Source organism: Opisthorchis viverrini (genome assembly GCF_000715545.1).
Source record: "Opisthorchis viverrini unplaced genomic scaffold opera_v5_110, whole genome shotgun sequence".
NCBI classification, from domain to species: Eukaryota; Metazoa; Platyhelminthes; class Trematoda; order Opisthorchiida; family Opisthorchiidae; genus Opisthorchis; species Opisthorchis viverrini.
The window spans coordinates 766,393-791,397 of record NW_008751760.1 but is presented as its reverse complement, the minus strand read 5'-3'; the positions used below and the strand labels follow the sequence as shown (position 1 = coordinate 791,397).

The 25,005-nt window shown below is 43.7% G+C and overlaps 2 protein-coding genes across 2 annotated transcripts in view; one reads left to right on the top strand and one right to left on the bottom strand.

Annotated features, from left to right (window-relative positions):
* The window catches only part of T265_13791 (hypothetical protein), a gene marked incomplete at both ends in the record, with an annotated part of 89,829 nt that extends 84,035 nt beyond the window's left edge, over positions 1-5,794 (top strand). The window contains 4 exon segments of the mRNA XM_009170539.1: positions 300-422; positions 3,019-3,153; positions 5,229-5,254; positions 5,621-5,794. Of these exon segments, the coding sequence (XP_009168803.1) occupies positions 300-422; positions 3,019-3,153; positions 5,229-5,254; positions 5,621-5,794 (458 nt within the window).
* Positions 5,795-15,437: 9,643 nt separating this feature from the next.
* The window catches only part of T265_05500 (hypothetical protein), a gene marked incomplete at both ends in the record, with an annotated part of 44,449 nt that continues 34,881 nt past the window's right edge, over positions 15,438-25,005 (bottom strand). The window contains 2 exons of the mRNA XM_009170522.1: positions 15,438-17,362; positions 17,742-17,959. Of these exons, the coding sequence (XP_009168786.1) occupies positions 15,731-17,362; positions 17,742-17,959 (1,850 nt within the window). The remainder of the gene's footprint in view (positions 17,363-17,741; positions 17,960-25,005) is intronic.

Below are 25,005 nucleotides of genomic sequence, written 5' to 3'. Positions count from 1 at the left end.
TGAACTTCTGGGCCCCTTTTTCCCCCCCCCCCCCCCCACTCGATTGTTATCCTTTCTGTACTCTTGTTGACTTTAGTATGCGTTGTTCTTGGTCACCGCATGGTAAATTTTGAACGAGTCGCCTAGACGAACTCATTTCTGAAACGTCCCTTTTCCAGAGCAGACGGTTCCGACCGGTCCAGTCAGTGAAACGTTCAACCCATTGTTAAACTAAGCTTTTAAAAACATTGAGTACCTATGCTCACTTTTAATTTTAAAAGGATATATTCGTGCTTTCTCTCTCTCTCTCTCCATTCTAGTTTGCCCTCAAGGTTACCACGGTGAAATGTGCGCCAAGGCTTGCCACCAATGTGAACACTGCCATTTCGAGACTGGACAGTGTCTGTGTGAACTGGGCAAGGAGGGCGAAACGTGCGGTGGCAGTAAGCAGAGTTATTTTGCCTATCAGGTCAATGAACGGGCTAAGTTGAAATCAAAACGCGGAATGTCGTGCATCCTGCATGCTTTGTGTTGTATGCATGCTTTCCAACCCCGGTTTTTTATACGCACGGAGTGCTTTAGGGATGAATACCTTCCAAGTAGCTGAATCGAAGTAGGGTTTGGAAGAGACACTTCCAACCAGGCAGCACGAATGGATAGTACGAATGTTGAATATCTCCAATGTAAGAGGAGCGCAGAACAACAAGAAAAGCGTCAAAGATGTAGATCTACGCATCGAATGCGGTACTGTTCGTACAAGGATAAGATTGGGACTATACGAACCTCAACTATTTTGATTATTGGTAAAAACTACCCAAATTGTGTCGGAGTTCCCACCGAGAATCCAAAGTGAACAGCCATAGTAGCAAACGATTCTAAACAGATTGACAGTATCAGAAACTCCAAAGTTGTGTAACGAGTCAGATGTATCGCACAAAAGTAGCAATCTTCGGTATGCAAAGAAGTTGGAAAAACCACCACAGTGAAGATTAGCTTCACCAAAGGATGAAGCAACTATTATTCAACGGACCATAGCTAATACTTCGGTCCATTCGTTTCAAGTCGTTTGTTAGTTGAACCGAACTTTTACAGTCTCAAACTCAGAACCCATGGAAGGAGATCATATCTGAAATCAGGTAACCAAAGGTGTCCTCGTTATAACACCTTCGATAGGCAGGACAGGAACACTAGATTTGAATGAAATATTGCATGCATGCACCACCAAGCAAAGAACGGTGACGAAGCAGTTGTGATTTCAGTTGACCCGCTCTGGTTATTCTGTTGTGCTGTTTATTTTGTCGGAATGCTTACGCTGTGTGGCTCTGCCCATAGCTATATTGTTCAAATCGTAACGCGGTTTTCAATAATACCTAGTCATTTTGTACTCTCATGAACTCATGAATTATAATTTTAGTGTGTTGGGAGGGCACAGTATCCCACTGGATCAACCTATTGATCCACGGATTCAAACACCAACTTTTCAAAATCGCAAATTCAGTGCTCCTCATCGTACTAAAAACTGGTTAGCCACACTTGCGATTTGAAGGAATGTGCAGTTCAGAGCACTTTTACCTTTGAAGATGGAAAAGTTTCTGAAATTATGCAAAAAAATGGCCATGCAAGGTTGAAAAGCTCCGTCCCAAATGTCTAGTTCACAGAGTATATCACTGAAATGACCTGATAAAAACATAAACAAAAAACGCTAGGGAATCCTTCTTCCGGGAGTGGCTGACCAGTAGTGCAATTAACTTAAATCTAAACGGGACATGAAGCCATTTATCCTCCAACTGTGCTGTTCATTCTATACGAGCTGTGGTTGACTTACTCCTCAAATGATGACGTTTCAGCTGGAAAGCTCATGAGCTTGTGGAATTTTTCTCATCCGTGGGTAAACTACTTTGGATTTGTAAGTAGAGGCCATTCAACGCCAGAAGACGTAATCTGCTTGCAGGATAAGTGCCACTATATCCCATTCAAGTACAAGTCAATCACACCGCGGGTCAGCGACTAATTGCCGAATGGCATAGTGCTCTATAATTAGCCAGGCTCGTGAGTTATGCACTGCTGGGTCTTCCCAACGAGCATGAGGTAGCTCCTAGATTTTTCAGTGTCTACTCGCTCCACTTCCAGGATGAAATCCCTCAATGAACTTTCAACAGCTTCTGGATAATGCACTGCTGTAGCCTGTCTGAATGTTGACTATTATTGTTAGTCTTATGACTTCTTGGGTATCTCGGCTTCGTAGGATCATGAAGTAAAATAAGCGAATGGCCAGTCGGTGACAGGATTACGTATTTAGCATACATGACGCATCCGCACCACCCTACCTTCCCACTTCACATGCTTTACGGTGGGCACATAGGAGAATGGGGTGCACCCTTGTTAAACTTCATGAAATGCACTCCCGAAATCTACCACCGGTTAATACCAAACCCAACAATTATTCCAAATGCACCTTGTTTTTGATGATTCCTTTCCACCCGAAAACTGGAAGTAACATAGTCTGGATATGGTCACCTGGTACATTGCTGATCCACAATAAGAGCATGACACGCTGTAGTGAGGGGATTGGTTTCGGTGAAAAAGTCATATCATATCTTAGGAACGCTGAAACGCATTGTACGCTATTGTGCACAAGAGCCTTAACGTCAAATTCAATGTGCTGATTTATGCTGTCCGAAACGAAAGTGGGCTCATTCTTCAACCCGTTTCCCGGGAGATAGGCACAAAAATGCGTGACTCGCAAATCAGCACACCGTACACAGGGTGAGCAAAGAACCTTAATTCCGAGGATGAGCGTGATTTAACGGAACCCTCAGATTTATGCGTCATAAAAAGAAGCAGTAGCGGTAATTTCGGAATGGCTGCATCTGTCAGGTTACATGATTCTATAACCAGAAATATGCTACTCGTCAACAGTACATTTTTTAAACCCGCATCCGCTGTCACGGTGTCCTCAAATGCATGCAAGCAATTTATTATTCCTCACGGTTAATTTTAATGCACTCTCTTAGCTAACTGTCCACGCAAACTTTGTAGCTTGTCCAAACGGTCAATTCGGGGCACAGTGCTCAGAAACATGCAATTGCCGCAACGGTGCTACTTGCTTGCCTTCAACTGGCATGTGCCAATGTCCATCGTGGCTAATTGGGCCAGATTGTGGGCTTCAGGCTGGTAAGTGCTGTGAGTTTTTGACGGGTCACGGAATACTATTTCACACTTATTTCGACGGTCATAAATAGGCCTTTTTAATTCAGTTAAATATGGCGAAAACCATCCAGAGGTCTGCTTGCACGTGACTATAGTTCAAAATGACGCGTTTGTTGATGGGTGTAGAAACTCTGAACAGCTGAAAGACTTCAGTTCTCACATGGACATGTAGATGCGGGCGCCTCATTCGGGTGCCGTGGACTTAACTACCAAAAGGGCATTTCGGCTGAACTATTATTATTATCAATAATAATTTTTGCCGTCAAAAGGATTTCGTTATGATTTACAATGTAGAGACAAAATGGCTCATTCAAGCTTTTGCGTTATTGGCTGCTTACGCATATCGATCGGTCATGACCTAGACATGACCTTCATTGTGCTTTCTAACTGGTCCATGCGTTGTCATTTATAAAATAAGTCCTAGCATTAACGCATTATGGAATCAGTTAGAGTTGTTCATTTACTGTTTTATTTAAAGAAGTATAACAGCTGACATCACCTATCCTTACGGCGATTAAAATAGATTCAATCAAAGTTGCTTCCAAAATATTTGGGATTTTTATTTGTTAAGTTTCGTTAGTTTCGCAGTGTAGCAAGCTTAGTGAAGAGGAGAAGTGACCGAATTTCGTTGTAAGAGTTGTTCGTCCACAGCGAGGAAGATGGCAGCTCCCCATGAGTTCCATTCAGAACTGCTCCAAAAATCCAGGATAGGCATGTCTGACATACCTGGAACCAATGAGAGCTATGAAAATTGTTCTACCAAAGAAACAGGGAAGGACAGAATAATCCTGCAAATGAACCCGAGTCAGAGAGAAATCGAGGCAGGTTAACTCCGTCTTATCACACGAATTGTTGATCAAAATGTTAAAAATATCATGGGGGAATTTGCATCAAGGGCCAGTATTCCAGGCTTCCAAAATTACCGTTATAGTTGAGAAGCAATTTTTAGAGTACCGCACCATTTGTGTCCAACATTAACAAAAAGGTAATTCACGACGAAAAACCAAGACATCTGTTGTATACAAGTAACTTTTACCGGCAACAAGAAGTTCTCCTTCCGAAACACACAAGTGGATGGGAAACGCATGAAGTTGGCAGAATTGAAAGAAGCTGCTATAGGGAGAAAGGTTTATGCAAAATCACATTTAGAAGTCAAACCTGTTTTGTGCAGAACGACTCAGAAAGAAGTACAATGAGGGAGGGATGGCAACCTGCATGTACTCTTAAATCAATCCGTTAGGTACACAAACTTTATTGGGCCTAAGCTGGTTCTCTGTGAAACAAGCAGGGCAAGACCAATGCCGTTAAAGTCAGAAAAGGCAAAAGTCAATTCGATACGGAAAAATCGTTTGAGCTTCTTCACATTTCTGTCCTCGAAGTGAACCAGAGTTGCTCGTGACTAACCTGTATCTCATTTCAGTCGTTACGTTCTATTATGTCTTCATTCAAAAGGTAGCCTAATCTCACTCTAGGAGAAGACGCACTTTCTTATTATTTTCCATTCTTGGATACATCCAGATTTTTCACGACCAGTTTTCCGCTTTTTGCCCACAGATGCAGCAACTCGGCGGTATCGTCGATAAGAGGGTACGAAGCGGTAGACTCGATTCAGAACGAAACCAAGAGGATGTAACAGAGAAGCGTATGCTTCAGTATTTTTGCTTCAGATAATTTTTGTCCCACTACATTTGCACCGCCTTGAACCTTGGCTTCAAAGAGTCCGAGTAAACACTGATGTTTACATCCACCAAGGGCTGGTTTACTCCGAGCTGTCAGGCCATTCGTCCATAAATCCTACAAGCTTATCACCGCTAGTAACACTACTGTCAATATTGCTATTAATGGTATAACTACCTTCTTTCGATTCCTGACACTGCTTAATACTTTGGCTGCACAAAAATTATCAGCCTAAAAAAACATATCATTTTATGCACTGTATATATCAATATGTATCCATATATGCAACAGTATATATATATATATTGTTTGGACGTATTAATATACCATATGCGAGACATTTTCTCATCTCCTCATTTCAGAGTGCCCTTTTCGTACTCGGAAAGTTGTAATTTTGCAAGTCTTAATAGACCGTGTCAGGATTCTCGCCAGATGAACTTTTAATCCGGTGTGAGCCTAGCGTTCAAAATCATGCAGTCAACTAGAGATCATTTCAATCAGTACAACATTCAGGCGATCCAGTGTGTGACACTGTGGTAATGCTTTATGTTGAGATAATACAATGAGCGATGGGTCCAAGCGCCTTCTGTCAATGAGAGATATTAATGAATTCGCTATGAAAATTATCTCTTAATGGCGTAGTATGAAAATAGTCATCTAAACATGAAGAATATTAGGTGTTTTGAAGACAACTCTGATCCTCCGCGAGTGTTTTTGCAGTGCACAACTCAAACATAGTTCTTATCGAGAATAGGTGGCGAGATGGCCCAAGTGGTTGTTAGAGGGCGGATTTGCTGACCGGAAGGGCTGTGGTTCGAACCCGACCTCTGCCTCTCGACTTCCCCTGTCTAGGCTTGGGCAACCTGGCAGAATCCCAGCCCTCGTGCTTCCTTCGGGTAGCACGGCATCGAAAGGGTGCTACAGCTGAGAGGGGCTATCAAGAATAATGCACGCTGGATAGCGCATTCTCGTGTGGAATACAAGTTGGAAAATTGGTAACAACGTGATATCCAGCTGTCAGACTAATCGAAGATGGTTTCGTTAGGAGGGAAGATGCTTCAGAGCATTTTGTAGATCAGTGGTTGGGTATGAATTAAAAAGTATTTCCAGCTATTTTGGGATGCATTTCCAAAAACGGCTTTACTTTTCAAGACACTCGGATGATGTCACCTCAGCGAACAAACAAACGACCATCATATCACAACCGGAGCTAACAATATTCTCTTCATCTGTAAACCGTGGAATCTTATTAGACTAGTGTTGTTCAAGCAGCCAAATTCTGGACGGGTTTACGATGATATTTCGAAGAATGTCAGAACAATCCATACGCTTGTCAAGTTGTCGAAACATGGGTAGCTCGGATATGTTTACGGTTGGAAATTGGTTTGTAAACGTTTCGTCCTCAGTCGAGGAGACATCGTCAATGCCCAGCTGAGTGCAGTTGAGTTGCGTACTGACAATGTAACCTCGAGCGCGTACGAAATGTTTGCAAACCAATTGCCGTGATGTTAGGCAGAATTCCACACAGATCCCGCTTTACCGCACGTCTTTAGGCGCTGCTACGGCCGATAAGCCTGACCCGCACGAGAGTGGCCAAGAATTCGGGACGCTTGCCGGTCCGGCATCAAGACGAGATCTGATTAGTCAGATATCTGGACCCAACAGCCAATCGTGGCCCAGTATTGGCCAAATGTTGGTTGCCAATGGCGCATCCAGAACGCGTCAGAACTTTCAGAAAGTTATAACCGCTTACGCTATATATACGAAGCGCTGTACAACTGTTCTTGACTTCGCTTTGGACATTAATAGACCTTGTGCATCTTTGGTGGTTGTTTTGACGTGAACGCTAGCTTGGGAGGCTCAGACCGAGAACTAAGCTGAGGAAAATACCGCCACTACACGTGATGAGCAGATCAACTGCCATCTGATTTTGTAATTTGTAGGCTTAGTGGGTGCCAGTCAGCACATCCTTGTATGTACTACATCGTACCGTCACCATCGTCATACAAAGCAACATCTAAAAGAGAATTGGGTGTTTCAACTTGCTAAAAAGATGTTGATTTACTGGAATACGACATAATAATAGAAAAAATTGAAACATAGGGCATGATGGAGTTAAGACTGTCCTACAAGAAGCACCCGAAGTGCTTACAAACTCAACTCCCGGCCATAAGTTGTGGACAGATATCGACAGTATAAACAGCATTACTGTCCCATTTGCAGACTAATTTGGTTTTTCAAGAAACTCGCCTGGAACCCAGCTTATCTCTCGTTTATGACGCTTTCACCCAACTGAATGTGCTGCACCAGGCTGCCTCATGTTTCAGTTGCTACTATTCGAGATATCGCGACACATGTATATTCGTACTGCACAACTCATAGGGTTGTTGAAAATTGGTCAGCAGTACATTCATTTGGGTGAAAACATCACAACTGAGAGATTAAGCTGGGTTCCATGCGAGTCTCTCGAAAAACCAAATTAGTTTGCAAATGAGTGTATATTCACTAATTTCGTGCAATTTGGTTTCAAGTAGAACATAAGGTTGACGGAAACCCGGGGACTGCGCCTACCTGATGATGAGCCCCAAGAAGGGTGAAACCGGTCATGGACCGTTGACAAGTTTTCAGCAACCTTGTAAGTTGAGCATTGATGACTGTTAGCCGCCAGAATTCTGAATGAATACCACTTACTTAAGTGTACTTATTTAAGTGTTGAACTCAACGAGCCACGGTTCGGAGCTTCCCAATTCTCGACAGTCCCAAAAGTATAACCACAAAGAAAGCAACACGCCACCTGGCCACGAAATCATGTAGGAATTTTACATTACATCATAATGATCCCAAGGCAGCGTTCAAGATACATAGTGGATATTCTGATGAGAACTTCTACAGATGCCTGTGGATAAAGCGTATTTGATAAAAATGATGCTGGCATTTACAAAACACACACATATCTGCGGACAGGAAAAGTAAATACATACAATTCTGTCTTTATTGAAACTTCAGGACCTGACAAAATTAAACTTACCTTTTGACACAGATGGCGATCGTATGGTGCATTGCAACAGGAGTGCAATAAATCTGCTCCCGAAAAGGTTCAGTTTTGGTCACTGGCGTCTGAAACTACTTCGTCCATCAAAAACGACGGAACAAACTGGTGTTGCCGTAGTTTACGAGGAATCGGATTCAAGCCAGGAAAGTGGATACCGACCGAGGAGACGACATGTAGAGACCAATCGCGAGCCTCCAGCCAGCGAAAAAGGAATGGAGAGTTTATCGAGGCGCTGGTTACACGCGCCAACCTTTTTCTTTCACTGCATATCGCAGCAATACCAATCGTGATGTCCGTTCGAATAATGTCATATGATAGAAAAAGGGCTAAAATATGGGACAGGAAGAAGGTCCTGGGCCTGCCCTACCACAAACATCCGAGGTGCTTACATCTTCGGCACTCATTCAGACGATCGGAATAGAAACAGACAGCATGAATGCAAATGTTTTCGGTCAGTCGCCATACATGCACAGGAAGGACCATATGGATCTCGTCCGGAAATACGAACAAGCCGACAGTGTCCAAACTTTGCTTTGTACCGGTCATTCCCATCAATTGTGTCAAATTAGTTTTTCCAATGGGTGTCTTATTTGGAACGCAGCTGAATCTCGTTAAATGAGAAATTCAGTTTGGTTCCAGTTTAGTCTCCCGTCAAAAGCAAACTAGTGCGCAAATGTGTATATTTCGCTAATTTCGTGCATTTTGGTTCAAGTAGAACACTACCGGATGAGTCGTAAGGAGGGCGAAACTGGTCGTGGGCTGCCGAAGAACTTTCAGTAACTTTATTCATAGTGTATTACTCCTATCATACTTTGAAACCAACTCACGTGGTGGAATTTCTTAGTGCGATTTTTAATTGTCTGTAGGATTTGCAGAATTTGGAAGCACATTCCAAACAATCGCTCTCCTGTCCGGGGGCAATTCTTTCCCTGGTTGTTTCACAACAATTCCGATGAGAATTGGATCCAAGTTTTGCACTTGGTCTTTCTTCTTCTAACTTACGAAGACGGAGGTTAATGTTACCTACGGTTTCAAATCACGAATCCAATTGAAGCGGGGCTCTTCCGGTAGGTGGTACTCCACGAAGGGGCCCAATAAATAAACACCTCGACATCAATCCAGTCTATCAGATGCTACCGAGAAACGAAGCACGCGTTAGCTAGAATCAGAAACACGTGGGAAATTAAACATTATAACAATAAACAACGGAGCAACTACATGATATTACTGAGAATATAAGGTTATGTGACTAGCCAATCAGGTAGAAGAATGGAGACATATAGATTGAAATAGGTTAGTAACAAAGGTGGAACAGAACCTTGGAAATACCCGACTATCTCCACGTAAGTGGATCCTAACCCAGCGCTGGTCCCAGTCCGGCCAACCAAATTACGCAAAGGCCACGTGGTGGCTAACCAACCACGTTTTACTTACTAGTACTGCTTAGAACTTATAAAAGCCTAGCCTGAATAAAAGGAATTTACCCACACAACATTGCAGTAATTACGTCGCCTCAGTCTGTGACGAAATACCTGCAATCCAGATTCGAAGATTGGTGAACTGACTAACACCCAGGGAATTGTTTTCGTCCAACTACGCGCTGAACAAATTTGTCTGAGAAGCTCTTCGAATGTCACGTATTTTCTTTATGGTACATCTCAATGGGTAATGGAGGTGTATTAATCGTCACACTACGGCAATTCAGCCACAGAATGTTTCAGGTAATTAGGAAAATTAAGTTCACTGGAAGATTGGCTACGCCTTGAGACAGACGATATCGACGGCGGAAGTATTCATTTGCGCATTTATCGTTATTGATTACACTACTACTTGTTTTCTCAGTAGCGTAATTTGATTTCCGTTATGGCCTAGCAGAGCACCCAATGAGGACTCACGAGTTTCACGGGTAAATTTATTGGTGTCAGCCGTGGTCAGCGCACCGAATGTTATTGCGATTCTCCGAATGGGTTATTTCAAGTATATAACGGGAACAAATGTTCCTGCACTCGCTCGGTCGCAAGCAATGCAAGATGAGCCCGGTTCAGCAATGCTCCTCAGCCGTGTCTGTTTGCACGGGTCATAAAGGCATCGGCGTTGCTTCGCTTCTCTATAAAATCCATGGGTTACAAAGCTTAGCTAAGAATCAGTGCTGAGTTTATTAAGAGAAGTCGGTCGTTTGAGTCTGAAACACCTGTACCTTTACATGCCAATGAGGAAGTCTAAGTGAAATCATACCCAAACTACCTAGTTCCTGTCAGCACATGGACAGAAATTAAAGAGGATATTACGTGAAAAGTGCCATGGTAGGGTTTTGTAAGCAAGGGGTCATGCTGTCGGCGCTTATCTGATCTGACTGGGTGCGTGCAGATATGGATTTTGTACATGATGAAATTTCTTTGACTGTCACTAACGAATTGACCCCATTACTCACCTTTGGTCTTTCGACATCCTGAAGTCACACTTTACCGTAAGCAGGCGTCCTGTATGGGCCAGCGGTGGGGTCCAGACGAAGTCAGTCCTACTTGATGGAACTGCACCCACATAAGGAATATCACACCGTGTATTTTCTCTATGTCCTCTAGGCTGGGAAATTTAGTTGCAAATATTTCGTATCAATCAAGGTAGCGTTGTCATTGCTTGAGTAGGTAGGTACATCGTGTTTATGCAATGCTTCGTTCGATAGGTTATGCTTTGTACAAGTTATATTTATCGGGGTTTGATCTCTGGCGGTTCTATACAATTCAACAATCAAAGTCTGAAAAATGAGTGATGCTATATCCTGTCGAAGAGCGGTTTAATCACACTACTGATCAGTCGCTGANTACTGATCAGTCCCTGATGACAGGACGGATTAGTTTAGCTGGGAAATTACGAATCGAATCTCCTTGGAGATTTGTGGGACGTGTGCCACTTGTGACTCCCAATATGGATAAAAGTGTTTTTCAACTTTTCGAAATCTCCGTCGAAAACGGTAAACTGGAAGAAAAGCCAGTCAACACGTTCGACCACGTGAACGAAGAATGAGCGGTGCTGCACCCTGTCTAAGCGTCAGTCAATCACACTGCTCACCAGACAATTGTGGTCGAATGGTTATGTCCAAACTAAGAGCTGGGAGATCGCGGGGTTGAGAATCTTCAGTTCCATGGGATGCGCACTGCCGGTTAGTGCCAATAAAGATGAAACAACGGTGCTGTATTTCTTGGCTTTTCAGCATAGATTGGCTACGCTTACAGTACGAAATCTCCACCAAGACTGAAATGTTTCTCATCGTTCTAGCTCGTGCTTCCCACCAAAGCTGGCTGAAATAAATGACGAATTCTCGATGCTGGCTTTGGTTGGGTTCATACTCAGAGGGTATAAGTCAATAGAGTCTTTAGTATTCCTCTGGGCAATTACACCTTTAACATGCAAAGTGATGCTTCACCTGTTGACTTCAATTTCATCCATATTTAGGTTGAATTCACTGTAAATATTCATAAGTTATGTTTGAAAGTATGCATGTATGTGTCGTCTAGCGGCATTGTATTTTTCTCACCAAAGAATCACGTGGTAATATGCATTTATTTTATGAAGCAAAGTCTTCCGGAGTCATGTCAAAATCCGCATAATTTGGTGATCTTTTGGAATAAGTTCTAGCTAGTTTATGCGGCCAGCTGGCATTGAGGACCGATATGACTGAGGGCGAAATGCCCGGGGGTTTGTCGTTGATCTATGCCTGATCAGTTTGAGCGTCAAGTTTGAAATCAAGTTTGAATAAAGTGTCCTGTGGGAGCAAGTTGCTCGAGCTAATGACTAAACATTACCCTTCATCAAAACAGCCGTAAATAAAGCTTTTGACGAATTATAGCTCACGAGGTGTCTTTGCCAAGTTCAGGCTAAGTTCACTCCAAGTCCACACTTATCCATCGTGAGCACTCCCAAGTAATCAATAATTTCTCCGCCTGGCCAGAAATATTTGTGGTCGTTACCCAACCGCAGAGTCATGATGGCTGGACCAGCTGACCAACAAAAACTAAACAAATAGTGGGTCGTCGGTCCAGCCTTCGGGCTCACAGTACTCAAGTGAAACGTGAACCTATCAGCTCGCTCAGATATGTCAAAGCAGGTGCGACAAACCTTGTTTGTGGAATAATTAACAATCCGCAACACATTTTAGGTCACCGAGGTTAATAACTCGTTTCGTCCGGTGATATGCCTTGCTTTAGATTTCTGATGGGAGTAAAACTTTAAATCTACCGGGCCAGGAAAAGGCCGTTCAAGAGATAAGGTAGACAAGCGCAAACTAATTATCTGTACAGTGTATCCTGGCTGGTTTCACAAGGGTGATTTCGTGCCTTCCGGTTAACCTGGTACGTTGTGATATTTGAAACCGGTTTTTCTTTTATGTTATGCTGCACCTAAAATTTAAGTGTCTAGTCTGATGTGTTCCCAATCGCTTATCTGAATCTTTGCTAAATGTATCCACCCAGTGGTTTATCGATTAGCTAAGGTGGATTGAAAACACAACAGTAAAAACCAATTTTCCAAAGCATTGCGGACATTACGGCTCAAACCAATCCGCCATATATCGCACTCCTCCTAAAAAAAGCACACAGTTCTCATGTCCACATGCAATGTAGACACAAAACTGCCCATCACTTCCCATTGAACCAAACATTTATCTTGAAGAACTAGAAACATGTAAGATTTGAGATTTTAAAAGAATGTCATTCGAGTTGCCTGTAAAAACGACATAGCTCTTTCCGAGAAATAAACTCATTTGCAAATCAATTTGGCTTTCACGAGAGACTCAACTGAATCTCTCGTTTATGATATTCTACAACTGAATGTGCTGCACACAGGCCACCTCATGTTTCAGCTAGCACGATATTCGAGATATCGCAGTACATTTTCATAAAAGAAACTACTCACAAGATTGCTGAAAAGTCTTCGGCAGCTCAAGACCGGTTTTGCCCTTCTTGGAGCAGAACATAAGGTTGACGGCAATTCGGGGACTGTGCCTACCTGATGAGCCCCCAGAAGGGCGAAACCGGTCGTAGGCTGTCGAAGAGTTTTCAGCAACCTTATGAGTAGTTTCCTTTATGAAGTCATAGCTCTTTGTTTCCTATAGAAAAACTTGAAACTAGACATCGATATCAAACGTATCCTTCCCTTCCAACCAAGCTGCATATGGTGGGTTATTACGAAACCGTAAGTGGCGTGAGCACATCGTATGGTATCGATTAAAGTTGGTTCAGTTCTTCGGCCATGTGCGTGCTACAGTTACCGGTTTCAATCAACTAACATGAAGAGAACGTGGATGAAGAAACCAGCCAAGAAGATCAATGGCCTAAGCAGTTCATTCCTACCTAATACTGATAATTCTATGAATAAAAGATAGAATGATTGACGACCAGGTCGTCCAGCGCTGCACTTTGCCCTTGGGTCCCCAGAAAACCGATGGATACCCATGAACCTGTTCGTGAGGGAGACTGTTGTACTATCCGGCCTCAATGATCATCGATAATCTGGTTGAATCACTTAGTCCACCTATGCACTTCGTTAGAATATTTGGAAATACGGTGACGTAACATAAGTGAAAAAATACCCACTCGCATATTGGGTAAATGTCATCGTAGCATACTGGCTGTCTTCATCCATCTGATGAGTTGCCAAGGAAACAAAAAGGTAGTGGACTGGTTATATTTTTGTAATACACTACTCATTAGGTTGCTGAATATACACCCATTTGCAAACCAAGTTGGTTTTTCGAAAGACTCACCTAGAACCCAGCTGAATCTCTCGTTTGTGCTGTTTTCACACAACTGAATGTGCTGCTGACGAGTTTTCAGCAACCGTATGAGTTGTGCATTACGAATACACATGCATCGCGATATCTTGAATATCGTAGTGACTGAAACATGAGGCGGCCTGGTACAGCACATTCAGTTGGGTGAAAGCATCACAAACAAGAGACCCACTTGGGTTCCAGACGAGTCTCTCGCAAAACCAAATAAGTTTGCAAATGAGTGCACATTCGCCAACCAACACTCTACTTCTATATATCTAACGCCTTCGAACAAAAATTTCTCTTGGCAAATCTGTCACATGAGTGCAGCATATCTAAGTGATTACTTCCAACCAGCCTCAAACTCCTCACTTGTACCGAAACAAAAAATCATTTTACTTCGTTGCTATCATGTGGGTGTGTAGCTAGCTCCCGTGAAGTGACACGGTAAACGGTGGAAATCAAAGCGACCCGCAGTCGATCCGACCATATAAACACGGTATCATCATCAACGACAGCATGACATCAGTGCTCAACACCAATGCTTCACTGCCGTACAGCCATGACTTATTTGAAGGCCTTATTGTAAAGAAAAGAATAAAGGTAGATGGGGGAGGGACTTAGTGCTAGCTTAACACAATCATTCCGAGGTGCCTACACCTCCAGACATTCACTCAGGCAATCTGGACAGAAACTGACAACAAGAACGCCACTGACATCGGTTGGCAGCCATATCTTGTAGTGTATCCAACCGCCACTCCGAATTGGGCATGGAAAACAGTACTCTCTTCGGCAAACGATGGTTCGGCATGCGTAAAACATGTCACAACCAACGTAGCTTCTGGTGCTGGACACATTCTTCAATGGAAGTACCCGTTACACAACCGAAAACATGCTTTCTAACTAACAACCATGACCTACACAACTAACAATATAAACACGGTAAGTAGCAATCGAATCAAAAATTGCTTTTAGCTCTGTAATCTCTCTATCGCAAGCATCCGCATTAAAGAGCTGGTAATTGTTTTCAGACTACGACGCGCTCCACCTATCACAAGGACAACACAATTTTAACTATCGCAACACATGTATATCTTTGTAATTTGCTACTCATAAGGTTGCTGAAAATCCATCGACAGCCCATGACCGGTTTCGCCCTTTTTGGGGCTCATCAGGTAGGCGCAGTCCCCGGGTTTCCGTCAACCTTATGTTCTACTTGAAACCAGATTGCACGAAATTAGTGAATATACACTCATTTGCAAACTAATTTGGTTTTTTCGAGAGACTCACCTGGAATCCAACTGAATCTCTCGTTTTTGAGAACTTATTGCAGATTACTGATAAAACTTAACTAAACCGTTCTGACGCAGCACTGTTTTGCTGCATAGATGCCGCGTGGTGCGGGTTAGGCACGAAAGATTATAAAGTACCGGAAATTCCATGCCAGGACACCAGCAGTCGGGAACCTAGAGGTAGGTAGGAACCGCGGATCAGTGAAAAAAAGAATCGCTCAGCTGTAACAGCCTTTCGGTGCCTAGCTGCCATGCCACACAAAAGAAGCACGAAGGCTGGGATACTGCCAGGTTGCCAATCCTCGACAAGGGGGGTCGAGAGGCAATGGTCGTGTTGAAACCAAGGACCTTCCAGTCAGTAAATTCGCGCTCTAACCACTGAGTGCAAAATCTCTCCGTCGGAAGTTTGGACCTGGACTGCTTCAATCTCCTCCAAAACTGGGTAATAGCAAGGAAAAGCGGACGTTGGAAAATGTATTAGACAATATTTGGATAAAATCAAAGAAAAAAATCGATAGAGCTCTGCCCAACTAGGGGAACCGTCTTTTTATCGATCGAACACCGAAAGTCTGTTTCTCAGACCAACTGTGGGGAACTAGGACGTTTCTCCCGTGGAGTGTTTATAATACACTGGTACTTGATTCCCAAGACTGAAAGATGTGGGGAATGGTCTGTTTTTCATTCCTTTAGTACAGTAAACTAAGGAAGCTTTGTACAAAATGAGCGCATGTGCTTGCAACTACTGTTTCACGATTACGAATAGTGTGCCATTTGTCCAAGATGAATGAAAAAGTCCACAGGGTTTCTACTCTGGTGACCACATCGGTTGCACAAGTATGGATTTGTGTGACTGTGAAATCCCATGTGAATGTCAAACAAAGCTCGTTGTCTGAAGCGTATCTCACAAAACCTGCACTCGTAATCAAAGGCTTGAGCAGTTTCATCACCACCAGCCTCAGTGCCTGAGGCCAACATATCATTTACCGGTAGACTATCGTTTTGCTGAACGGACCGCTTTTCCAAAGATTCGTCTTTCAACGATAAAAACTGTGGGTTTCTTTTCACATTCTGCATTTCAGCCGTTGATTCCTTGAACGGTTCTGTGACATTGTACGAAAATTTTGAGCGCCCTGAAGCCCCATGTCCACCAAGATCAGCAGTCAGTTTAGTAGATAGATCTAATGCATGTTCGAATTCTGCTGAATCTGAATTTGTTACGTTCTGTTCGTGAAGTACTTCAGCTGATTTGGTTGTTTCTGTACCGTGATTTGGGTGTGCTGTACTAGCGACCGACCGCCTTTCATCTTGAAATGGTGAATTTCTGTCTCCTATGGACTGTACAAATTGAAAACTCCTATGGGGAAGTTGATCAAAGTCCTCCACTGGATGGCTATCGAAGCATCTGCCGCCCGGCGGCTTTGAGGTAATAGGAGTGCGTGGTTCTGGGTTAACGGAACTGACCTTTGGAGGTGTCGCCTGGGGAGTCTGAACACTGCAGTAGTTAGGCGTAACTGAGGGACTTGAACAGGGCACCTGACTGCAGTTCATGGAAGTGTGTGATGAACCGATTAATTCCACGGACCCACAGGATTTATCAGGATTTCCTGGCAAAAACGGTGTCATTGTGACAGCTGTCCCCGGTAAACTGTCCACATGGGTGTATTGTTGTTTTTCCGGAAATGAGTTTGGAAACTTTGGCGGATTGAACAGGGTTGAGGGATCCATTAAGGGATTTGGGAATAGAAATCCAGGAAACGTAGGGAGGGGAGTGCCATGGAATGCGAACGGAAAGGATGTATGGTACGGGTGGAATGGTTCTACGATGGAACTTCCTGTAGTGACGGAGTTCATCAAATGGCGAACCACCAGATTATGACTGAACGGCATGAAGTTTGGATCGACAAAACTGTTGAATGGAGACTCAGCAAAACTACCGACTTTGTTATCTCTCTTCAGGTCAATTGTACTGTCATTTACATGACCCCGAGGACCAACTGGGTGGCGAACGTTTGGACCACGACGTAAGCTCATTAGTTCAGCCGTGTTATCATAGGATGGCAGACTTCCGTCCGCATTCAGCACAACCGCTGGTTTGTGATCATGTTTGGCCAGGTGCAGCTTCAGACTGTGACAATATTTAGTTGCGTAATGGCAGTTTGCACAACGATATGGATACACATTGGAGTGTGACTTCATGTGACTATTCAGCATGGACTTGTTCACACATTCATAGTTGCACTTGGGGCATTTGTACGGCTTCGAACCCAAGTGATTTCGCATGTGGTATTCCAAATGATGTTTGTATTCTGTGACGAAACAGCACAAACTGCACTCCAAACGTTTGTCTTCCTTTATGTGAACTCGTAAATGGCGCCAGAATTCGTCCTGTGAAAAGGGAAAAAACGAAGTTTGGAGATTAGCATTAATGACATAACGTTCTAACAATTTCGTGGGTTATTCGCTGCGTTCATTCAAGAGACTTCCAGCAGCATTATCTAACACCTAGTTCGTCTAGGTTTTCGTCACTCATGAACAGTGACCAGTAATAATGAATCATGGGTTTCCGAGTTTGTACTCGGTTTATCTTCGTGAGAAGAGAGGATATAAGCCTTCCTTGTCACAATAAAATGTCACCTTGGGGCTTCAATTGCAATACCACTTATATCGATGCTTTTGCTTTCGCGAACACTCTACAGAGCATCCAGTTTCTTTTCAATATTGCTGAGCAACTCATCTTCCCTTGTTTTCTTTCAATTTGACTCACTTTTGTTTCTGTCATAAAGTCGCACTGTTTGCAGCGTTGTAGTTTTGGCCGGATTGGTCGAATCGCTTTACCGGAAAAATTGTCTGGAGGCACTTCGGAGTGAAAATCTTTCAAGTGGCGCTTCAACCGGCCTTCAGTTCTTGAGGTGTAGTCACATTTCAGGCACTTGTAATCGTAATGCGACCTTAGGTGGTCTTGAAATTCTTGTCTGCTATGACCTGAAACGGGGGTGATCAGAAGATGGGATAAGTATTCTTCGAACAGAGATAAAGTATGGCATTATTCTATTTTTACTGTGTAGCTGTGGGCTTAGGGTCTCATGAAAGTACTCGGGGTGGCTTGGCCACTGTCCATGAATGATGGACAAAAAACCCGTGGAGTTGTTTCCGCACGTGCCGTTAATAATAACCTGGTGTATTCAGGCAACTACAAGTTCTTTGTCTCTCCTTGTCCCGCAGGATCCTGCTGAGCCAGGCGAAGAACACATGATCAGCATAGGCGCGCCTGTCCCGATTCGGATCTGCATGACTGAACAACCTAATCGCAACCACAGACACACACAAACGTGACTCGCTAACTGACCCATCACCACCACCACCACCGTCTCCCCAAAATTAAAGAGATTGCGTAACCTCATCCATCGGACGGGTAATGAGTGTGACTGGACAGATGTTCGCTGTGAATCCAAACACTTTGTCGTCGTTTCTGGTTATACACGGACTCCATGCGGGTTCTACCCTACGCACAGATGAAGTTTTACTGGTATATGGTTTTTTACGCAACGACTGTCACAAATTAACTTTCTGGTCTGACGTCCTTGTGGATCACCACGGTTGAGGAAATCGCAGTGAAAGTGGTACCCGAAAACGTAACGGAGTTTAGCAGTGTCGTCAACACAATCGTACTAGTACGGGTGTAACTTTTTTTTCAAGGATAGCAAACCCTAACTACTCAACACGTAGCAAGAAGTCGTCGTTAGCTGGAATCCAAACGAAACTTCCGTTTATAGTGGACTGTACCGCACACAGATCAGTTTATGTTTCAGTTGGAGTGGTATTCAAGGTGTCGAATATGCTGTTTAAAGAGTCAGGGAAAAATTCGGACAGCACACTATCCGTTTTGCCTTCCTTCGAGCTCACCAGGTATGAGCAGTCATCTGGAATCCAAACGAAACTTCCGTTTACAGTGGATTGTACCGCACACAGATCAGTTTATGTTTCGGTTTGGGTGGTATTCAAGGTGCCGAATATGCTGCTTAAAGAGTCAGGGAAAACTTCGCACAGCCTACTATTCGTTTTGCCTTCCTTCGAGCTCATCAGGTATGAGCAGTCGGGCCGAGTTTACACCACCGTACGCCAGACTGAAGTAGTGTTGTGACAAGCCCTGATTTATAAGTTAAGGTACTCTTATATAGTCACGTTGTTCAATTTGGAGCAGTATAATACGATATAATTATGACAAAAAAACTGAAATTTGTCTAGCCAGTGAGCCATAGAATGAGCAAAGCCGGAAGGGATGTCTGTATTCTTCCTAAACCGGATGAATAATGTCATGCGGAGGAGTTTAGCTCGACAGAACATGACCAAAACACAGAAGGATTCTTCTTTTCATGCAAACAACTCCAAAGGCCAGCTTTTGTAGTGCCGGAGAGATCGAATGAGAGTGATATGGTCAGATCTCGAGGAACTAAATCAAGTGTCCCGTTCTCAGCTAAACAGACTGGAACAAGGTTTTGATGAATCTGTTAGAATTGGCACGGATTTTAGAACATAACTACTAGTGTTTGCAGAATACAACAGAAACGGCCCACATGTGTGAAAACTGTTCATTAATACTTGCAATAAAATGCGACAAGAGGATATCGAACGGCCAACGGTCAGATACATGAAAAGATCGACATCTCAGATAATTTCTAATAGACAACCTCCATAAGATTATAGCATGCAAATCACATGGTGGAGATATTCACCGGATGGGGGTGCGATAAGATGTGGTTTGTTAACAGAGTGAAAACGGAGGTGGCGCACCCAGGCTACCTGCATACTTTGTTCAGGTCTGTTGTGTTTTGTGCGGCAGAACAGCGGCTAACTGCTTGATCGTCACGTCCGATCAAAACAGGTCGCAGTCTGCTTCCTCCAACTCCCTGTCCAAAAATATTGTCCGGTAAAAACAGTGATGAATGTGTTAGACGATGCTTCTAGCGTCGACACAAATAAGGAGTTGAAGGTCAACCACAGAAACGCTGACCTCAGGGTCGTCATCCTGTTTCGTCTGATTTTAAATACCATCGAGCCGACAAAGTTGGTTAGGCATCCTCAGACTATTTGATAGACGATGGGGGTGCGATAAGCTGTGGTTTGTTAACAGAGTGAAAACGGAAGTGGTGCACCCAGGCTACCTGCATACTTTGTTCAGGTCCGTTGTGTTTTGTGCCGCAGAACAGCTGCTAACCGCTTAATCGTCACGTCCGATCAAAACAGGTCGCAGTCTGCTTACTCCAGCTCCCTGTCCAAAAATATTGTCCGGTAAAAACAGTGATGAATGTGTTAGACGATGCTTCTAGCGTCGACACAAATAAGGAGTTGAAGGTCAACCACAGAAACGCTGACCTCAGGGTCGTCATCCTGTTTCGTCTGATTTTAAATACCATCGAGCCGACAAAGTTGGTTAGGCATCCTCAGACTATTTGATAGACTGCTTTCGGTTACCAATCCCGGCTCTTCTGGATATAGGGAAAAGGTAGGCTTGAACTCCATAACTTCTGGGTAAAAAGGGCTCAGTGTGGGTATACAGTGACCAACAAATATATCCCACAATGGGCTACTCAGTGACCAAAACAAAGCACCAAGTCGTCAAAGCTACTAGGATACGATGAAGAAAAAAAATCCTATTGGACTGATATGCGTTCAAATGAGTACCAAAGTTTTGGGTAGTTGGCAAACGAATCCCAAAAAGTTTAGGGAAGTTCCACCCACACCGATTTCAGCAATCCTTCGATTCTTCCGAGTGTGTCATGTGGATCTATCTCACGCCCCGGAGACTGGTTATCCTGTGTAATTCTGGTAGAGAGACCAAAGCGACTTCACGGGGCGGAGTTCAGCCCCAAGCACAGCCGTGGATACACAATATTGACAAGCAAACCAGGGGCTCCACTTTTCTTCGCTCTAGCGTGAACTTATTAGTACTAAATCGGAAAAGTAAGAGGGCTGTCCAAATGAGACCGATATGACTACAAGTTCTACACACCAAGGTTTTCCTTTACCGTTTGGTTTTTTTTGTAAGTCCAAATTACATTTGACACCTAAATCGAATGATTGAAGTGTATTCACATTTCAACGACACTGCATCACGCGCCAAACAAAACCATGTGCGTGATAAACTGCGTCTGTCTAAGTTTCATTTGGACCTTAGCCAAACAAGGAGATTCTGATGTGAATTGACATGTGGTAATCTCTGAAACAAAAGAGGAATGCAGGATCTCTACTGGAATGAACTGCCATCGACAAGTCAATTTATTTCACAAAATTAGATGAAACTGTGGTGTTTATCTTTGAGTTTTCCACTGATGACCGTAAGAGAGTGCTTATTTTCAGGCCATATCTGAAGAAGTTTACCGAAAAAGGCAAAGAAATGATCTCGCCAAGTCGTCTCACCTGAATAAAGGAATGACTAGGTACACAAGTTGCATTTAACCGTTTATCCGTCAGTTAAAGTATTCTCTGGTTGCATAGAGCTGATTACGCTATCCGTGTTTGATAGTGAAATCTTTGGTGGCCGACCAAGTGACCGTACTGGCAACATGAAAACTGTTATGCTTAGATCACTTATGTTGCCTTCACTGACGTTCTGCCCCGGGTACTTTATTTCAGTGGCCTGATATCGCCTCCAGAAAGATTTGTTATAGTTTTGAAATAAGGGTAGCATCCCCAGCAATTTAATACAGGTGCAGAATGTCAAGAAATCCTTCAACAAGCCAAATATTTACACAGTTTCTCCCAGACTAAACGCCATCCTCAACTGTTTGGTCTCTTGCTTCTCTTTTTAGCCTTTTGTTGGATTTCATTCAGCTTAACCTCTTGGAAAATGAGCACAACAAACTGCTAGTAATTCACCGCCATACAAACCTGTGTTTCAGCTTTTCGAAGACAACCGTTTTTATCCAGGACACTGAGCTACTCAGCTGCCCAGTGAGCAGTTAGCACGGTACGCGTACAATTGCGCCGTATCGGGCATCATCTGCTTGACATGGTTCTTGCCATCATCTCTTGTCGTCTCCACCCTAGTTATCTTACAGTTGCACACCTGCGTACGGAGCAGAAAATTATTATTGTAGAACTTATTTGTCGCAAAACGGATTAATTACGATTGTTTTGCAAACACCTGCTCAGCTGCTGGACGACTACAACTGGGAAAGAATGGAGTACCTATGGAGAGGAGGTTGGAAGCATTGCGTGAGTGGAGCAGAGGGTCAGGACAAACTGTGGAACAATGAGACTGCCTGGAACTGAACCTTTTTGAGTTGGGGGCTTTTCTTTGGAGAATGTACAGGCTAGGCCAGTGCTTGTGCGAATCCTTTCATGTATCTCTGTTTGTGTGTGTGTGCTCGCGCGCACGGGCTTTTCTACCCAACGGAGTGATGAAGATAGGCGGTGGCAGACTTGCAGATGGCAGGCTGGCAGTAGTCTGAACAACACTGGCGGCGACAATAACAACAGAGACCTCTAAATCCATACGAAATAATTACCCATTTTTTGTTGCAGAGGCCTTTGCAGACAAAGGCATGTTTACCCCGCGAATAAATAGAGGCTGAAACAGAGTAAAACCATCTCCGGGCTCCCATATGCGTACGTGCTTGTTTATCGTTTGTTTACTGTGCACAACTCTGAACTGTGTAACCGCTTTGAGTTAAAAAAAGATGTACACTGATTGGTGGATCAGAAGAGAATGGCTTTAGGGGCTACTCGACCGAAGAAGGGATAACGAAGATAAAAGCGATTAACCGACAGCATATCAGTTTTAGGAAACCAGCGTTGTATTTTCAATTACACTCACCACCACTCATCAGCGCGCGCACACACGCACACACACATTGAAGTTAATTAGCAAAACTGATTGGCCAACCCTGCAAAAACGACCGGTGATTGAAACCGACTGATCCCCAGACATCGCCAGTCCTGTGCAGACTGTTGGGGAAGTGGGATTATGCACAAAATGGCTTTACGTTTAAACTTTTCGCCTGCTTCCTCACCGATAGGCCTGGAAACACAAACACCGTTCCCCTTCCACAGCCACCTACGGCTTCCATAAGTTTATCGAAATTAGGCTGAGTGGAATATGCTAATTAGGCCGGCTACTGAGTTTCCTAATCTGTTGAGTGTCTGAAACGACCCCAGATCCCCTCGCGCGCGTAACCATGGATTTTTGACACAAGATAAAGTCCGATAAAAGTAGGTTGGTATGGTGACAAGAAGGGGCGGATGGGCAAACAGCTGGCGCAAGGGGGAGTGCTCGTTGTCGAATGTCTTTCATCAAGGTGGATGTCACGTAAAACAATGTTAATTCAAGTCCCAAAACTCAGATCGCTTGTGCAAAGGAGTCCCCTTTAGAATTATGTGTTTACGCTGCATCCGCAACCACTTACCTATGTAGCCCTTTTGCATTTGTCAAACAAAACGCACTGGTGTCGAAAAATGGCGCTGCACCTCACTTATCAACAAAGCGTTGTTACTATTTCGAGACCTTTATTTCCAGCTACGTGAATGAAGGGTGTGTATCAAATGACAGTTCCACAAAGTTTTACGGGTCATTAGTCTGACAACTACCAACTTAAGCGTTTCGAAACTTGCTGCATAGTCACAAAGTGGGAATAGCAGACTTCTGTGACGCCGTCTGGATGAATCACTTTGGTTTACATTCGACTTCAGATCACCTACATTCGCCATTATGACTACCATGATGTTCAATCAAATCTGTCAGGGTATCAACCAAAAACAAGACCAGAATTTGAGTGCTTGAAGGAAAGTAAAAAACAGTAATACCAAAACACAGGACCTTCTATTGGTTGAACGAAGTTTTCTAACTTTCTTACGGAGAACCCACAAAACAGTTCACGAACATTTCGACTGAGCCAAAATACCCTCCTTACTATGTCTAAAGATCTTTTACAGTACCCAATTTATGCTTACGAGTTGCAATCAACTCACAATTCGGGTCACAGACATTCGCCCCATTGGTTCTAGTGAATCCCACCGGGTCGATAACTGAGTTGACACGAGGACTGCAGCCCATTAACCTCACACTCCAAAACGGAAGAATGCCCGTGAAGAGGTTGGAGGTTTGAACTACACCTTCCTTCAGCTTCTGTTTTACATACCGATCACCACTTTGCTCATTCCATGTTTCGAATAGATTTGATAATTCAGTGGCGCAAAAAATGGCGCATTACTTCTATGATATCTATTCACACAAGTTCCTTCCTATCATTCACGGATATGCGAATAAGTTTAGGTTCGTCTTAGGAAGAGCACCGGACTGGAACCATATCTTTCGTATTCGGAGGCAAATTTCAGTAGTCTGCCAGACCGGTCACTGTGAATTAGGAGAATACATTGGCATGATATTTTTGCATTCTAGTCATCGAATAAGAAACCACACAAGAATATAACTTGTGGGGTTGAGCACACAAACATCTCACAAATGAGTGTGATCACGCGAGGAATACACCATCCTTTTTTCCGGGTTCACTAACCACTTCACTATTGTCGATTTGTAGGAATCGCCAGAAGATTGCTTCCTACTTTCCTGGACAAACGTATTGCGCGCACCCCGATCGCTCGTCCGCACGTTCTCACCGTTACTCGTACATCTAGCCTGGACAGGCCACGCACACACGCACACACGCCTGTTCACGCTCAGGCTACGGGGTGGAGACACACACCTGCACTCTTTTGTGCTGATTCATGATTATTTGACTCAGACCGTTGTCACGCAGTCGAATGGACAGAGTAGTCCAATCGACCTCGCTCCTTATCTTCGTAGTGGTGTGACGCTAACCTGAGTTCACCGAGCTGCAATCACTTGGTTCTAGTCAGTACATGTTGTCAAGAGGAAGCGAGGAACTTGCTACATCTGCCACATAAGAGCTTCAATCTGGAAGAAGATCTCCCCGTATCTCGGATTAGTGCAGCGACATTGTTTGCAACAGTCATTTAATGCGATATTTGACCGGCAGTCTTGGATCAACAGTCAACCATGTGGGAAAGTG